This window comes from Mercurialis annua, linkage group LG5, assembly GCF_937616625.2.
Source record: "Mercurialis annua linkage group LG5, ddMerAnnu1.2, whole genome shotgun sequence".
In the NCBI taxonomy this organism is placed as follows: Eukaryota; Viridiplantae; Streptophyta; class Magnoliopsida; order Malpighiales; family Euphorbiaceae; genus Mercurialis; species Mercurialis annua.
Window position 1 is genome coordinate 13,832,820 of NC_065574.1, and position 18,027 is coordinate 13,850,846.

The window sequence follows — 18,027 nt, forward strand, 5'->3', positions numbered from 1 at the left end:
AGAAGATGAAAAAACAAAAACAGATTGGCTCGGCCGACCACCAGCAAAAATAAATTCCTCGCCCTTTTGGCGAGAGAAAACATAAAAGTAATTAAAATGACCAAGCGTAGGCTCTTGGCCGTGAGATCTACAAGACTCCATAAAAGAACAGAGGATGCGAATCGCGTTGGGATGAAGTTGACCAAGAGGAATGTTTAAATTATGACAACCCTCTATGATCAAAAACTCAAGAGGAAACCTAAGACCCGCTAGCAACTGCTCGTGAAAAACTACAATTTTAGAAGACGAATATGTATTGTGATTCGCCAGATATGTTTTTCTAGGTCTTACAATAACATAAGACCCTGGAAAATCGAATTCTTCAGCATAATCAATTATTTGTTGTATAGAAAGAAAACTTCGAGTATGCTCCAATTCACCACTAGCACCCCGAACTCCCTCTGTTACTTCTGACATTTTAAAATTAAAATGGGGGGAAACAAGGAATGACACTAAAATAAAGATTTTAAAAGATTAAAAGAAGGAAAAGATGAAAAACAAGAAGAACAAGTAAGGAAAGAGAAATTTAGAAATCAGAAACAGAAAATTAAAATAAGGAAGAGAAATACAAATACCTCGCAATCAAATACGCTGGATCAAAGGAGAGATATGGAGCAACCTGAAAATGAGGAATCTTGAAGGTAAATAAGAAGATTAATAATTGGATTTGCTGAGAATAGCAGAAAACCGTAGAGAAAGATGAAGTGAAAAGTGAAAAGAAAAGAGGGGAATGAACACTTATATACCCCAAGAAGAAGACGACGAAGTCGAAGGGACGAAACCCTAAGGGTTGAACTGGATGAATGACAAATGGCGCACAAATAAGACACTTGTTCTTCATCCAGGAACTGCCGCTCGCTGATGAATAACACGTGGCAAGAAAGAGAATCTTACTAGAGAAAAAAAGCGACTCGCCAATATACGAAGCGACTCGCTTAGAATATGAAAAGACTCATCTCCAAAAGAGTCAAAATTTACTAAGGCATGAATACCAAATACTTCAGCTCACTTGCTAGGGGTTAATGATGGATACCGAATCCTACACTAATTATAATGGAGCCGAGTCACAGGAGATCCATTCTCAGGTGATACCGGACTCCTAACAAGAAACCTGAATATATGAGGAAGACGGCCAAATCCGTAGGATCCGCCGATGTATCATTCAACAAGATGAAGACCGAATCCCTTAGGATCCGCTCAAAACGCGTTAATCTTGGATCCGGATAAATCGCCAGATCTACTATGATATCTCGAAGTATCTTCCTATTTGGACACAATCTCCAACTTAGGAAGATAAGCTCTATCTTAGGAAGACGAGATTATTTAGGAAGACGTTTCTGAATAGGACTCATGTCTGAATAAGATAGATCACGCTAAATCAAGGTCAATCCGTACAAAGTAGGATTCACTTACCTACTAAATCTCAACAAGGTATGCACTCATCTACTATAAAAGGAGCATGGGTTATGCCTAGAAACACAATTACATACATATACTCAAAACACTGCTCAAAACTCTAAACTGACTTTAGCATCAGAGAGTTAATCGGACAACCACCGTCCGGTTAGTTTTTACCCTATTTTACAGGTCTTATTTACCGGTTCAGAAGGCAGACTCCATCAGTAAGGAAAAAAATATAAACTCTTTTGCCCTCAATATAAAAACCGTTCTATAATTTAAAAGTCCTCAACTTTTTTTATGTTGCAACTTGCAACGTGATTATTTTATTAGGCCTTAAATTAAAATAAAAAATAATTATAGACATATTAACTTGGGATGATTATAAGAATATATGTTACTGTAACAAAAATAAATTCCACTAATTATTAATAACAAATATTTTAATTTCATAATATTTATGAAATAAAATTTTAAAAAAATTCTTAAAATAACTTCAATTTAAATAAATTCCAAGTTATTGCAATCTATATAATAATATATTAAAAACTAAAATATTATATTTTAATAAATATTTAATATAAATATAATAGGTCAATAAATATAAATCGAGTGGTATAATTTTAATTTAATAAACATTCATATTATAATTTAAATTATAACTTCTTACATCAAATATTTATATTAAATCAAAAATTATAATATTAATAGAAAATAATATGCTATTTATTTTTAATATTTTTATAATACATAATTAATGAGTAATGTAATATAAATTGACGAGTCACATTATGAGCCACGTGTGAAACACGTAAAGCGGCACTAGTATATTTAAAAGACCTCGATTTTATAACTCCTTTTGATCCTATCTTGACGTTAAAAACTTGTCAATGTTATTCAATTTTGCATTTTATTATTTCAATTGTATCCTAAAATATTAAATTGACTTCTTTTTTAATTTGAAAAAAAAATTAAAAACGTTCTCCATGTATAGCAGATATTAATTTTTATATATTTAAAATTTATTTAGATTTAGTTTTTTTAATTAAAAATATAAATTAGTTTTAATTAATTATGATTTTTAATTAGTTTTTAAAATGAATTTAATTTTATCTTTCAACATGGTTAATTAATTGAATGATTTCATTATTTAAGTAAACAAATCGACAAAAATTAAAAAAATAGGGTACAATTGAAACAATAAAATGCGAAATAGGATAAAATTGATAAGTTTTCAATGTTAGGGTAGGATCGAAAAAGGCTATAAGGTCGGGTTTTTTTTAAGAAATTAGGCCATAGTATAATGATAGATTTATAATACGTGATTTTGTAATAGAGCACTAGGAAATTGACAAACATTTTTAATAGTTATGATTTTGAATCATTTGTTCTTATAATCGAAACGTTGAATCTGATATGGTTATACATGAATTTTTTTATCTAATAATTTACTAAAAATTTCTCAACTTTTCACCCTATCATTACCATGTAGAATCTGAATTTAACTCTTTTGGGAAAATTTGATTCAACAGATGACAAATTTACAGGTAAAAATGGGATTTATCCCATGTAACAACTGATTTTGAATTCTTTCTTCTAAATATTACTGCCTTTCCTTACCAAAATATATGAAGGCATTTTGTGGTATTATCATCATTGGTAGCTTTGAACTGTAATTTTAGCCTGAGGGCCGCCTTGAACGTAGACGAAACTGCACTCTGAGTCAGGTTGCAAGACTTTGAGCCATTGAGGCAGGTTGTATGTGTTCTTTTCTTGAGTCGGAGCGAGGCCGTAGATCGAACCTGAGAGGTCTTCTATTAACAACTTCAGCTCCGTAATCGGCTTGCTTGTTTTGTTCTTTATGATCACCTTGTGCCGGTAGTATGTTGTTGTTCCGACATTCCATGTTTTTGTTATCGAATGCACAAACTCGACTGGAGGACCTGCTTTCCAGAGATTTATGGAACTCATTAGCTCAGGATTACATCCTTAGCATATGTCTTTATGAGAATTAAGAGATATAATTGTAGCACCGACGTTTCATTCAATCAACGTTTTTCGTTTCAGAAACATGTCAGAAACATAGTGTTTTCGAACATGAAACTTCATTTTGAACATAGAAAACCTTATAATAACACCGTTTTCATGCCGGTATCTGCACTGGCATAACCATAAATTTTATTCAGGTAGGGCAAATTTTTTAATCGAACCATACATTGTTCGACTATTTTTTTTAGATCGAAAGATATATTGATCGACTTTTCATTTATTTTTTTAAACTAAACAATATCATTTTTAGACCGAACATATAATTTGATGTTTTCTTTTGGCTAAATGAAATATTTTTCAAAATAATTATTTAGTACTCATTGATCTCTAACATTTCGGAACCGGATGGGGAAAATCGCCCCACGCCAGTTCCGCCTATGCGTGTCCGTACTACCTATATTACTTAAAAATTGATTACCTGAGACTGTGGTTGGTACTTGTGTTTTTTGGTGATAGTAGCCTGGTTTTGTTGTGTAAGGAACCTGTGATGCTTGGGAATGGTAACCTGCACAAAATTATGGGAAAATCAGTAAGTTGACAATATTACAGTCCTAAAATAAGACAGTATATCAGAACATATCTCAACCTGTTCCTCCAGACAAACTCTGAAGCTTGGAAAAGAGACCGACAAGAGGAGCAGTGCCAGAAAGTGTTGGTTCAGTTTGTTCATAGTCGGAACGATCATCGGAGAAATTGTCATTTTTATCAGGACCTCCGACGAGGGCGCCATATATTACGTTCGGGTTTGCTTCAGTTCTGTGATACCATGTCTCAAATCCTTGCACACATTCAATAGGAGAGTGGAGTGTATATATGGAGGCAATGGAAGAGCCTCTGTGGTGAACCTGATATGGATACTTTGCTCCGTATCCAACCAAATAGCTCATTGACTTCGGGTTTTTGCCAAGAATGTAATCAGCCTGTCGATTTATTATGACAACATCAGATGTTTCAGAGCAGTTGCTAGAAATGAAATTCGTAAAGCGGAAAATGCTGATGTTTAAGAATACGTTATAAATATAGAGTTTAGGAGTTTCGCGGAAATGAAAACTAAATGTCGAAATGTAGAAGTTGCACCCACCTGTGACTGAGCAAAATTGAGAAGCTCTTGGGGTTGGATCTGACCTTCAGGACAATTGAGCTTGGAATTTGCAGCAGAAAGATAATCAGAGTAGACTGCAAGAGCATACGCAGCGGCAGAGGCGTATTGCATATTGTTCCATTCTCTTACATACATCAATCCCCCTGGCGAACATTTTCTATTTAGATTCTATGTAGCACAGAAACGGAATAGAGAAATCCAAAACATAAAATATTTAATATATTCTAAAATGTTGAAATACAACACTCGAGAAGTTTCCGTGCAACATAATTCAAATAGAAGGGTAGCTAGCTAACCAGGAGTCATCTGGATGTTATAGCCATCGTTTTTTCTAAGACAAGCACACGCAAAGTAATCAGCTTTGGCCTGGTATTGCTTCAGAGTAGAAGTGTATTGGCCGCCGCGTCCTTCCAGGAGAATCTGCAAATGTTGAAATTGTTAGAGATAACAATAATAAAACAATTGTTGGTGTAAGTAGACTTAGAATTTAGATTAACCTTAGACAGAAGTATTTGAACACCAGCATATTTATTGTCCCAAGAGAATTCTTTGACAGCCCAGCCAGTTCCACCCATGTACACACCATTGTCAACCACATACTTGAGGTAGTACTGATCATCGGTTGCCCGATACAGCCACGCCGCAGCCCACAATAACTCATCCTAATTTAACAATAAAAATGAGCTGCTCAATGAAAATGTTATATAATTGTAGCAGTGTAGTTGAGTAGAATATAGTACTAACCGAATAGCCTGAGGAAGTATAGAATTCTTTAGCATTCTTAATGGAGTCATCATAGAGACCTCGGAATCTATCAGCAAATGAGAAGAGCTGTTTTGCATGAAGCAAGAGGAGATCAGAGTAGGAAGAGTTGTAAGGCTTGAAAGCCAAGGCAGATGCAGCTAAGGCAGCTGCAGTTTCAGCGGCAAGGTCGGAACCAGGATTATACCGATCAAGCTTGTATGCTGTTCGAGAAGTCGTCATGTCCTCCGCTCGCTCCCAACAATAATGGTCGGAATCACCATCACCAACCTGAGCCCAAAGGACATTAGGCTGAGTATGAGCCTTGATGAAGTAGTCTGTACCCCATCTAATAGCCCACAGAGTGTGCCCCATTTGGTCTAAAGCAGTGATTTCTTTCTTGAAATCAATAGCTCCCCATGCAAGCATTGTCACACTGAATGCCATTGGCAGTCCAAACTTCACATGATCCCCTGCATCATAGTACCCTCCTACCAAGTTCACCTGCATAATAAACCTCTTTTCATTTAGACAAATGACTATTATACCCTTGAGATAAGATCAAAATTACAATTTTCTCCTAAAATTTAAAAATTCACCTCCTCTTCTAATTTAGTTTCATTTAAATGGAACTAAAGTAAAAAGAGAAGCGCGAGTTTTTCAAAATTTAGATAAAAAATAGTAATATCCGGCAATACACGACAAGACATAACAAGACGATTAGTTACCCCTTGAAGAAAACCGTCTTTAAGCCCGGAATCACCTCGCCACTTGACTCGATTATCCGGAGGTAGAAGACCCGATCTTTGTGCTTCAAAAAACAGAAATGTTTTATCAAGTGCATCACCATAGTTGAAGGCCTGTGCCATCCCAATGCCAAGCATGCCAAATATGTAAAAATACATGCATAATTTGAAGCTCCCCATAGCTAAAAATACTATGAACAAACAAAGAAACAAGCAAAAATGTTGGTATATGCTATTGGCTATGCATGAAAATGTTGGTATATATATAACAAGGAACTCAAAAAAAAGAAGAAAAATGATAGATATGGTGGTAGCCTTCACGTTCTAATTAAGTTAAGCCTCCCACGTTGTATAATGTCGTGCGTGCATACAAAACGTCAAATTCATTATTCATAACTATATCAACAATTCGAATGCTTATATTATTAAATTTTGCAGTTATTGGTAGCCAACCTTATGACTTTTCAATTATTAATTTAACCTTATGTTTGGTTAATGAATCCCATATTTTTCTTAGAAACTCATTTGAAATTCTGTTTATTTATTTGTGGTTATGAAATTCAGTTTCAATTTTATATTTTAAATCCATACAATTGGTTATTAATATTTAAATGTAATTTATAAATAAATTTTAAGAAGTGAAGTGTAATTTTTATTATAATAAAATAATTTAATATCAAATATTTTAAAAACAAAACATACATTTTAGAGATAAACACTTTAGAAAAACAATTAGGAATTTAGAGATCGAAATTTTAAAAAAAATATCATAAATTTTCAAGAGTTAAATTTATAAATAATTATTTTTAATTCTCATTAAAAAATAAATAAAATAAAATAATGAAGAATTCAAAACAAATTGTTAAAGATCCTAAAATTTCCATATTACTTTTTTTAAAGTAAGATTGTAAGAGATTTGTTTTTTAAAAAAACAACAAAAAAGTCAGTATACTTTGTAAAATTGAAAATCACTGCTACTTGGTGAGTTGGTTGTATAATTTTAAGTTCAATCGAATATTAAAACACCAGACGTAAGTCCCGTGTATTAACGCGAAATCAAATTAGTAATTTATTAAAAAAGTATAAAAATATAAAAAAAATTCATAATGTAAAGACTGATAAAATAAAAATCTATTTTAATATTAATAAAAAATAATTTGAAAATACTTATGATTTCTAATATTAATATATTTTTAATAATAATTTTCATATTAGGTAAAAATTAAATAAAGTGTAATGTTAAAATAATAAAAAATTAAATAAATATTTTTATGATATGTGAGTTTGTCAAAATTCTAAATTAATTTTATTTTTAAAAAATTAATATTCAATAAATAAATGATTTGTAGAGATTAAAAGTTAAATACATTGGACAATATAAAGTGTAGAGATTAGAAGTTAAATACATTGGACAATATAAAGTGTAGAGATTAAAAGTTAATATAAATTAGAACACTATAAATGTGTAGAAATTAGAAGTTAATATAGATTAGAACACTCATTAAAATAAATATAATTTAAATAAGTGATAAAAAAGTGGAAACTGATGACAATTGATGAAGTCTGCCTTCTTATCCGATAAGTAAACCTGCAAAACAGGGTAGAAGCTAACCGGACTGTGGTTGTCCGATTAACTCTTCGATGCTAAAGTCAGTTTAAGCTTTGAGCAACGTTTTCAGTATATGAATGTAACTGTGTTTTTAGGCATAACTCAAACTCTTTAGAAAAAATAACAAGAAAACCAACAAAAAGGCTTCTATTTTCACGCATTACAATTTTAATAAATCTGTTTTCATTAATACCATTTTATTTTCATAATCACAAGCTTTCTTCATTTATTTTCACCACTACCACTTTCTTCTCAAGTTTACACACGTGCCCAGTCAAATCACCCATGTAACACTTTTCTTCTTCTCCTTATTGTGGCAAACAGAGGAAAATCCTAGGTTAGTAAAATAAAACATAAAACCTCCAAATTTCAGTTAATTCTTCATTAAATCATCAAAATAATCAAGTCTTGGTTTTTAATTCTTTATCAGTAGTCTCAAACTATCAATCGGTGAGTAGTCAACGACGGATTCAAATCAATCGAGGATTCACGAAGCAATTACAGTTTTCGTCAATAGATTCTTGAAGAATTAGAAGATTATGTAAGGATTATTGATTATTCTTTTGTCATGGATTTGTGTTTAATCTTTTAATTAGTTGTTGTGAATAAGGCACAATTCGATGTTGTTGAGTTTCTGGGTTTATGTTTAATCTTCAGGATTTGATTTTGGTTGAAATCAAATAATGAATTGATATAGCTTTGATTGAAGTTTTTGGGTTTATGTTTGATTTTTTAATTAGTTGTTGTAAATAATGAAGAATTATGTTTTGTTTTGTTTTATCTGAATTAGTCAATATTTTTAGAGATTATGTGATGTAAATTCATACAAATTGATGGGTTACTCAATGTCTTTAGTGGTATGTATGGATAATGAATGTCTTTAGTGGTATGTATGGATGAATGAATGAATGAATTGAGTTGTACCTGTTTGTGAAAATTACTGAACCATTATAGAGCATTTTTGCTATTAGACTTTGAACTCAGTAGGTGTACCTATGAGTTTCAATGGCCTAATTTTGTTGCTACTTGTTTTTTTTTTTTCAAATGATACCGGAAGATAGAAGAAATGACACTTTATAAGCAAAAAAGGTCACAGTGAAGCTCCCTATTTGTTTTACTTACTCTTCACTTTAGATTGGTTATAAAATTAAATTTATTTTTAAATTTATTTTTTACATTCATTTTACTTTTATTTGTAATTTTTATTCGGTTAAATGAGTATATAATACCTCTATTGTTATAGTTCTGCAAGATGAATCAATTTTATTTTATTTTTCAAAATCTTATAAATCAAGACCGGCGTTAGAAAATTGTTAATAGAGTGGATACGTCTCTCATATACTATATAATAATATTTTGCCGATATATATATATATATATATATATATATATTTGATAAATATTCGATTGTTCGAACAAATTTTCCTATTTTTTTATACATTTTATTACATATATTTTTTATACTTATTTGATACATTTCTGAGATGTGTCGAAATATTTTTATATATATTGCACATATATCTTTATACATATTTGATACATTTCCGCTATATGATAGATACATTTTTAAAATTTATTTAATACATACATCTCTGATACATAATTTATACATAATAGATACATTAATTGGATTAACTGACTAATTTGATTGGTTCGTTTTTATATTGAGAAAAGCTTATAAGCATATATGTAATAATACTAATTAAAATGAATTTTTCTAGTGCTTATTGATTTCTAATCAACTATATTTAATTGTAATTTGAATATATTTTTAATACATCTCTGATACACAATTTATACATAATATAGATACATATTTGATACATTAATTGAATTAACTGACTAATTCGATTGGTTCGTTTTTATATTTAAAAAAGCTTATAATTAGTATTATTATATTTATTGTTTTATATATATATTTGATCAGTTTGTTTTCATGGTTTGACTGGAAGCCCAAGATGAAAGAAAGGAAAAAAAGAGTATAAGTGCAAAATATTCGATAAATATTTGATACATCTCCGATATATATTTAATGCATCTCGGATACATACGTGATACATTTTCGATACATAATTTATACGTGATATTTATAAAAAAAAATATTAAACATGATACATAATTCGATTGGTTCGTTTTTATATTTTAAAAAGCTTATAAACATATATGTAATAATACTAATTAAAATGAACTAATTACTTCATTTTAATTAGTATTATTATATTTATTGTTTTGTTTATATTCGATCGGTTTGATTTCATGGTTTGACCGGAAGCTCAAGGTGGAAGAAAGGAAAAAAAAAGAGTAGAAATACAAAATATTCGATAAATATTTGGTACATCTCGGATACATATGTGATACATTTCTGATACATAATTTATACGTATTTAAAAAGACTATTGTCAAATTACGTTGAAAATTGAAAAATTATCAAACAAATAATTTGATATATCGTCGATACATATATGATACATATTTAATACATCGCTGATACATTTCTGATTTGTCAAGTTCTATAGTTTCAAGGACTGCCATCATTAGAGTATTATTTATAGCGTGGATACATATCTGATATATTCAAATAAATCCTCGTCAAATTCTATAAAAAATATATATATATAAACATGATAGACACATTTTTTTAACTGTATTTAATAGATACATCGCTGATACATAATTTATACACGATAGATATATTTTTAAATGTATTTAAATAGATACATGATAGATACAATTTTATTAAATTTATACATTTTTACTAAATTTACACATTGTATATTTTTTTACATATATTTGTTTGATACATCATTGATATATAATTATTTATTGTAGTTAATTAAACTAGCTTTCTAATTTTTGTAAATGTTACTTTGAATAATTTTGTGAATTTTTTTATATTTATTAATACACAGGAATAATAAAATACGATATATAATCAAAATATATTTTTAAAAGATAAATAAAAAACTGTCAATTTTATTTTTTTGGAGAATGTATCAATGATATCTCAGAGATGTATCGGAGATGTATCGGAGATGTATCAGATGATATTACAAAACTGTGTCTATAATTTGTTGATGCTTGCGTGCTATTGGTTGACGTGCTGACGCGCTATGACGCGCGCTGACGCGCTCTGACACGCAAATCACATGTGCTAGCTGTTTTTATTCCTTTTTATTAAGATAATGTCATGTTTGCCATGTGTCATCTTTTTAATGGAATTGTGTTTGGTGAAAACTTTTGTGCTTTTATGGTAGGAATGATAAATAATGGAGTTAGGTGACAATGTATGAAATGTTGAGCCATTTTTGTGGTATTTTTGTGATATTCTCAACTCTTTACACAGTAATTGAGAGAATACATAATAGACATCAGATATAAAAGTGATTCCTATTTAATAGGGATTGAGCTTGAATAGGAAACATATTCCTTATTCAAGAGAAACTCTTATTTAGAAATATCTTCCTGAATAAGCTTATTTTCTTAAATTGGAGTTTGTATGTAAATAGGAAAAATATTTAATGTATTCGGTCTTTATTGATAATACTAGTTTCGCATTACGTGTTATGCACGTGGCTCGTAACGTAACTCGTCAATGTACATATTAGTAAATTTATTATAATTATATCAATTTTTTTATTTATAATTAATATTAAATTAGTTAAGAATTTTTGTAAAAGTAAATATAATATATTCGGTTATTAATTTTTTTCCCATATTGAATTGATTCTTCTTTTGATTTTATAATAAACATAATTAAATAATTAATTTAATTTTATTAATAATATATTTAAAAATAATAAGATAGAAATTTAAATAATAATATATTGACCAAATACAGTATTTTAATTTTGTAGTTAAATCAAACTAAAAGATAGGTATTCCTACTAATTTGGAGATAATTTAGCTATTTTTTACATACTAAAAATTAAATTTGAGATAATTTAGCTACCTATTCTAATTAGGACTTTAATTACAATAGTAATTAATTAAATAACTAATTAGTTAATGACTATAAAACCTTTATTTAGTAGTGAACTGAAAAAGATTATTCAGTAAATTTGCATGTCCCCCCCCATCCGTGCTTTTATATATAATATAGATTTCTCGTATATTTAAGCTTTCGACGAATTCCATAAACGACGCGTTTTTTCCGAGTCGTCGGAGATATCAGTTTTTCTGGGGATTCGGCTGATTTTTCCTTTAATCTTCAGGTTCGGTGAATCTCATGGATTCGGATACTGATATTACCGGGTTCTCTTACTTTGGGCGAGAACTGATATTATCCCGGAGGGTATATCTTATGCGACTCAGTTCCACAATTGTTATGATGAGATTCAGTTTTATCATTAGCCCCCTGCAAGTGAGCTAACTTCTTGGTATTTATGCCTTAGTAATTTTAGTTTGATTTGAGGCGAGCGTTTCATCTTTTGGCGAGTCGTTTTGCTTGCTTTTTTAGATTTTCATATCTCCTTTTTTGACGTGTGTCAATCATTCGTTATTTTGCATTTCCAGATTTGAGACAAGTGTCTCGTTGTTTAACATGTGTCGGTCATCTGTTGTGATACTTAGGGTTTCATCTCTTCGGTTTTCCAACCCTCATAATTGCAGTTTAGGGATTTGTGAGTATCTATATATTTTTGTTTTGGCTTTTTTTTTCATATCTTCTCTTTCGAATTCTTTTTTCAAAACTTTAGATTTCTGAATTACTCTTTTTAAACATTTCAAGATTTCTCATTTCAGAGTTGCTCCATATCTCTCTTTTAATCCTGCCTATTTGATCTCCAAGTACGTTTAGAGTTTTGGTTGATTCTTTTTGGCTTTTGAATTTTCCCTTTGTCCCTGCTAGATTTTTCTTTTATTCTTGTTGTTCTGGGTACTTGTTTTCACTTTTTTTTCTTTTGATCTTTTTTAATTTAAATTTTTCTCTTTTTCGCTGTTTCCCCCCATTTTCAAAAAATGTTTGAGGAAGTCGAAGGGACTCGGAGTGCTCGTGATGAATTGGAGCATACTCCTAGCTCTTTATCTACTGGGAAAATTATTGAATTTGCTTAAGATTATGACTTTCCTGAATATTTTTTGGTTCTAAGAACTGTTTCGAGATTTAGGGCGAACCATATTCCTAATTCGCCCGAAAAAATAGTTATTTTTGTCGAGCATCTTTTAGCTGGGTTGAGATTTTCTTTAGAGCCTTTGTTAAAAGATATTTGTAAAAATTTAGGTATTTCACCTGGCCAGCTTCATCCTAACGTTGTTTAGGTGATTTTTTCTTTTCTTGAATCGTTTGAATCTCGCGGTCAAAATCCTTCTCTTAATTTATTTAACTATTTTTATTTTTTTCTCGTCAAAAGTACGAGGAATTCATTTTTGTTGGTGGTAGGCCGAATCGTTCTCTTTTTGTTCTTCCTTCTTCCGTTAAGAGTTGGACCCCTGAATTCTTCTTGGTCCAGCATAAATCTTTTTCTTCTTTTTGCCAGGGTTTGCCGATGGTAAAGTGTTCATTTTTTCTCTTTCGATTCTTTCTAATGAAGAGCGGGAATTTTCCAAATCGTTTTTTTTTTCAGAATGCAAGGCTAATAAGCCTAAGTATAGCGTTTTGTTTGAACGATTTTTGAATCGTCGTGCTTCGCCTCTGGCGAATCTTCCTGTTGGAGGTATTTTTTTTCTAACTTTTATTTTTTTTCATTATTTGCAGGATGTCTACTTCTCTCGATTACCTTCTTGAAAACTTTGCGGCAGACATGTCTGTCGACATAAGCAAGGTGACCAACGGAGTTCCAACTCTTCCGGCTGCTTTTCCGAGTCCGAATTTGGAGGGTGTCTTGGCGGGTGATTCAGAGGCTTTATTATCTCTTGCGAAGGTACCCGAGGTTATTTAAGATGAGCCGCCAGCTTTGGGATTGAAAAAACATTCTTTTGGGGATCATTCCTATCCGAACTCTGCCAAGAGGCTCAAGAAAAAGAAAACTCTGAATGAAGCTTCTACTCCAGGAGATGTGCCGAAGCTTGTCAAATGGGCGGAGAGGCAGATCCTCCGAGGCTTTCCAATTCCAAGGTTCTCCATGCTTACATGGAGATTATTTTAGTTCGGGGGAACGTGGAGTCCATATATCGCAAGCACAGCGAGGACTTGGTTTTTGCATATCTTGGTGGTTTTGCGGTTAGTGTCTAATTCTTTCTTTTATTTGCACTTTTTTCTTTCTTTCATTTGACCATTATTTTAAAATTTCAGATGATCCAGACGGTGACTGTGTTAGAGAGGCATCGCTGGGCTACAATGGACAAGCTGGACAAGCTGAAGAAGGAGTTTTCTTCTTGGGAGGCTGAGAAGAAAGAGTTTCAAAATTCTTTTGGGGAGGCGGGAGTTCTTAACCTACGACTCCTTTCTTCAAAATCCGCCAGGGAGAAGGAGATCGCTACTTTAGAGACTCGGATCAAGACATTGTCTGAGGAGATCGAGTCTCTAAAAGCTTTTTCTTCTTCTCTTTCCTCGGAGAGGGACTAGTTGAAGATGGAGGCAGAGCGACGTTGCCGTCGTCTTTCTGAGTCTGAGTCATTCTATTCCCAAGTGATGTCTCATTATCGATTGGTGATTAGGGCTAAGCTTCGTGAGCAGAACCCCGATGTTAATTTCTCGGGCGTTAATCAGCTGGATCCTGCGTTGTTGGCCAAGGAAGTTAAGGCGAAACTTGATAAGCAGAAGGCCGAAGCTCTTAAGAAGCTTGCTAATTTTCTAGTATTTTTTTATTTTTGTTTTATAATTCCTGTTAATTTTGTCTTTTATTAATAGAAGGAATTTTTCTCAATTCTCACGTTTTCCATTTATTTTTCGAGTTAATCTAAACTCGTGTTTTTGTTTCTTGATTGCGCTTTTAATTTGATTTTCCCGTTTGGCGAAGTTAATTTAAACTTCAGTAAATTTTGATTCTTTATATTTCATTTTATGACTTCGGCAAGTCTAATGGCTTGAGTCTAGTTTGTCGGATTTGTTAGGACTCAAACGAGTGTTTTTTTTTTAACTTTGTTAGGACTCAAACGAGTCTGTTAGCTATGTTTAGACTCAAACGAGTCTATTAGCTCTGTTTGGACTCAAATGAGTCTGTTAGTTTTGCTTAGACTCAAACGAGTTTATTAGTTTTGATTGAACTCAAACGAGTCGTTTGATTGTCGAATATTATTCTTCCAAGTTTTTATTTCATTTGATAAGATCGGTACATGGTACAAAAATTATCTTTGACATCTATTGGTAGTATTTTCTTAGATGCTCTACATTCCAATATCTCGGGATCATAGATCCGACTAATGTTTTGAGTTTGTAAGCTCCTTTTCCCGTAGTTCCTTCAATTAGATAATGTCCTTCCCAATTTGGTTATTGTTTTTACTTCGGTGTTTCCTCGGCCAATTTCAGCGTTTTTTAAGACAAGATCACCTATCTGAAACTCTCTTGAGTGTATTCTTTTGTTGTGATAACGGGCGACTTGTTTCTTGTAGGCTTCGGCTCGTATTTCTGTTTGATTCCTCCTTTCTTCTAACAAGTCTAAGCATAGTCTTATCTTTGCTTTATTTGTTGCTTCTTCCAAGTAGTTTACCCTGAGACTCGGCATTTTGATTTCTATTAGTATCATAGCTTTGGTACCGTAGGCGAGTCTGAAAGGTGTCTCACTCGTTCCTTTCCTTGGTATGGCTCTATAAGCCTAAAGGAAACTATAGAGTTTGTCTATCTAGTTTTCCTCGTGTTCAGCTAATCTTCTTTTATTGTACTAAGGTCCGGTTGGTGAATTCCGTCATTCCATTGGTTTGGGGATCCGCTACCGATGTAAATTTTAAGTTGATCATCAAGCATGCGTACAATTAATTGAACTGCGCGGAATCAAATTGTTTCCCATTATCTGTAACCACAATGTGTGGTATGCCGAATCTGCATATTACTTCATTCTTGAAGAATTCTTCTATTCTTGTTGTTGTTATGGTTGATAATGGTGCTACTTCTACCCACTTTGTGAATTGTTCGATGGCTATGATGAGGAATTTCATTTTGTTCATGTTAGGAAAGGTCCGACTATGTCTATTCCTCACATGGTGAAAGGCCAATGGCTTTCCAATGATTCTTGTGGTACTGCTGGCCTGTGGCTGACGTTATCATGCCTTTGACGTTTGTCGTATTTTTTCACGAGTGCTTTTGCATCTTCCTTAATAGTCGGCCAGTAGAATCCTTGTAGAATTGTTTTTCTTGCTATTATGCCTGCACCTTTGTGGGCTATGCATATGCCTTCGTGAAGTTTTTTCAAGATCAGGTGTCCGTTTTCAGATGATACACATTTTGCCCAAGGGTGAGTAAGTGAAGTTCAGTAAAGAACTTTGTCGTAGTATGACTAGTTGGCTGACTTTTGGATGTTACAGATGGATTCGATGTTGTCTTGTGGAAATTCCCTGTTATCCAGATATATGATTATTGGAGTCATCCAATTATAAACTTTATTGATCACCATTATTTCTGCTTCACTAATGCTTGGGTGTTCTAGGGTTTCTTTTAGCTGTATTTTGCTGAAAAGATCTTCGAGTTCGGAGGTGGACTTGGCTATGGCATCGGCCTCGGTATTCTGCTCCCGTGGGATTTGTTTAATTTCCCATTGTCCTTCTTGTGCTTTGACTCTCCGATGTTAAAATCAGTTTAGGCTTTGAGCAGCGTTTTCAGTATATGAATGTAATTGTGTTTAAAGTAATAAAACAGGCTTCCATCTTTTGGTTTCAGGAGTTCCTCTGTAAAGAAAACTACTATTTTCCTCTAGAGCTGCAGTAGTCGATAGTTGGTAGTCTTAATTTTGTATCCAACGGTTTATGTTGTCTTGCTTAAACTCTATTATGAAAGTTTTATGCTTGTATGCAGTTTTGGTTATTGCGCTATTAACCGTTTGAATGTTTTACCAGCTGTTATATATTGAACTGGTTTATATGGAATGAGTAATATGATTGAAACATGGAGGTTTATAAAATACGAGACATGACCCTAGTTTTCAATGATACAATATTGGTTTTTAGAAAATGGTTTTAATGAATGATATTGTGTCATACCCCATCCTTACTTAGTACGAGATTGACAGTTATTTAAAATATCTTTATCTCCAAATTACAATTGTAAAACGTGGTCTATAAATAATTAACCTAGAATATATGAAAAACCTTTATACAACATTTTTATTTAAACATTGTATGCAAACTAAATCTTGCTACAAACTTGTATACATATGATTCAAAATATATATATAGGTACAAATAAGTTTATTCTAAACCAAAACATCAAGGCATCTCAAAGCTCGGAGATGTGGCCAACCTCTATGTCTCAAGCCCAAACGCTAAGCCCAAGTCCCTCTCTAGTCAATTGTACTGTAGATTGTCTTGCTAACTGAAAAGGTTTTAAAACAACTAAAATGAGCGAAAACTCAGTGAATAGACATAACAAGCATAAAACATTTATATACTTAAAGTAAGTATATCATATAATAATGTATACTAGAAAACAGTTCAATGCAACCCAAAATACTTGTAAAGTTCATCACGAAAGCATTTACAAATATAAACTATATCAAAACAATTTCACTTTAAATATGAAATGTAGTTCGTATCAATCATCAATCATAAGATTGATATATTACCCTGTAACAACAATATAAACCATAGACCTGCAATCAGGAACACAACACTGATCTACAGTCTCACCAACATATCTAGGAACACTTGATGGCTAACCCTTCTCCATCATTAGCACGGCTGAGCCCTTCTCCCTTCACTGACCATCAATCAAGTGCCCTGTGTCAAATGCGCATAGACACTCACAATATCTCACATGTGCATATAACTAACTCAGCACATAACCAGGTGCATATCACAACTCATCACCTTCCAAATATATCGTTACAGAGTAGACATATCACATAAAAGAAATCTCAAGTTATTTCATCAAAGCGCAATACGATTCAATAACAAAACCATTTCAAATTATCATTCAAAACTTAACCATAATCAAGTCCTCATAGTGATTAAATCAACACATCTTTCATTTATAAACCACATCGTATAATGTTTATTTAAAACGTTCAAAGAAGCATTTTATCGAACACCTTTCGTGCATTATCAAAACTACCATATATAAACATTTGAAAACACAATAAACCTTAACACTTTGAATATCAAAATATCAAGTTTATTAGTAGCAAGGACTAGTATTTTTACTCACCACACAACAACCAAAACTAGTCCAAAATATCATCAAAAGCTGCCTTACTTTTTACTTGTACCGTCGTTGCCAAAACGAGTACCTAAATGAGTAATGTAAATCACAAAACACC

At 32.0% G+C, this 18,027-nt stretch overlaps 1 protein-coding gene across 1 annotated transcript; it reads right to left on the reverse strand.

Annotated features, from left to right (window-relative positions):
* Positions 1–2,937: 2,937 nt before the first annotated feature.
* On the reverse strand, positions 2,938–6,321 carry LOC126680190 (endoglucanase 5). The gene is made up of 8 exons (XM_050375249.2): positions 6,058–6,321; positions 5,333–5,833; positions 5,086–5,250; positions 4,885–5,008; positions 4,568–4,731; positions 4,073–4,406; positions 3,905–3,991; positions 2,938–3,380 (listed from the first exon to the last, which is right to left on the reverse strand). The coding sequence occupies exons 1-8, from the start codon at positions 6,253–6,255 to the stop codon at positions 3,091–3,093; spliced, it is 1,863 nt and encodes a 620-aa protein (XP_050231206.1). The 5' UTR covers positions 6,256–6,321; the 3' UTR covers positions 2,938–3,090.
* Between the last annotated feature and the right edge of the window lie 11,706 nt (positions 6,322–18,027).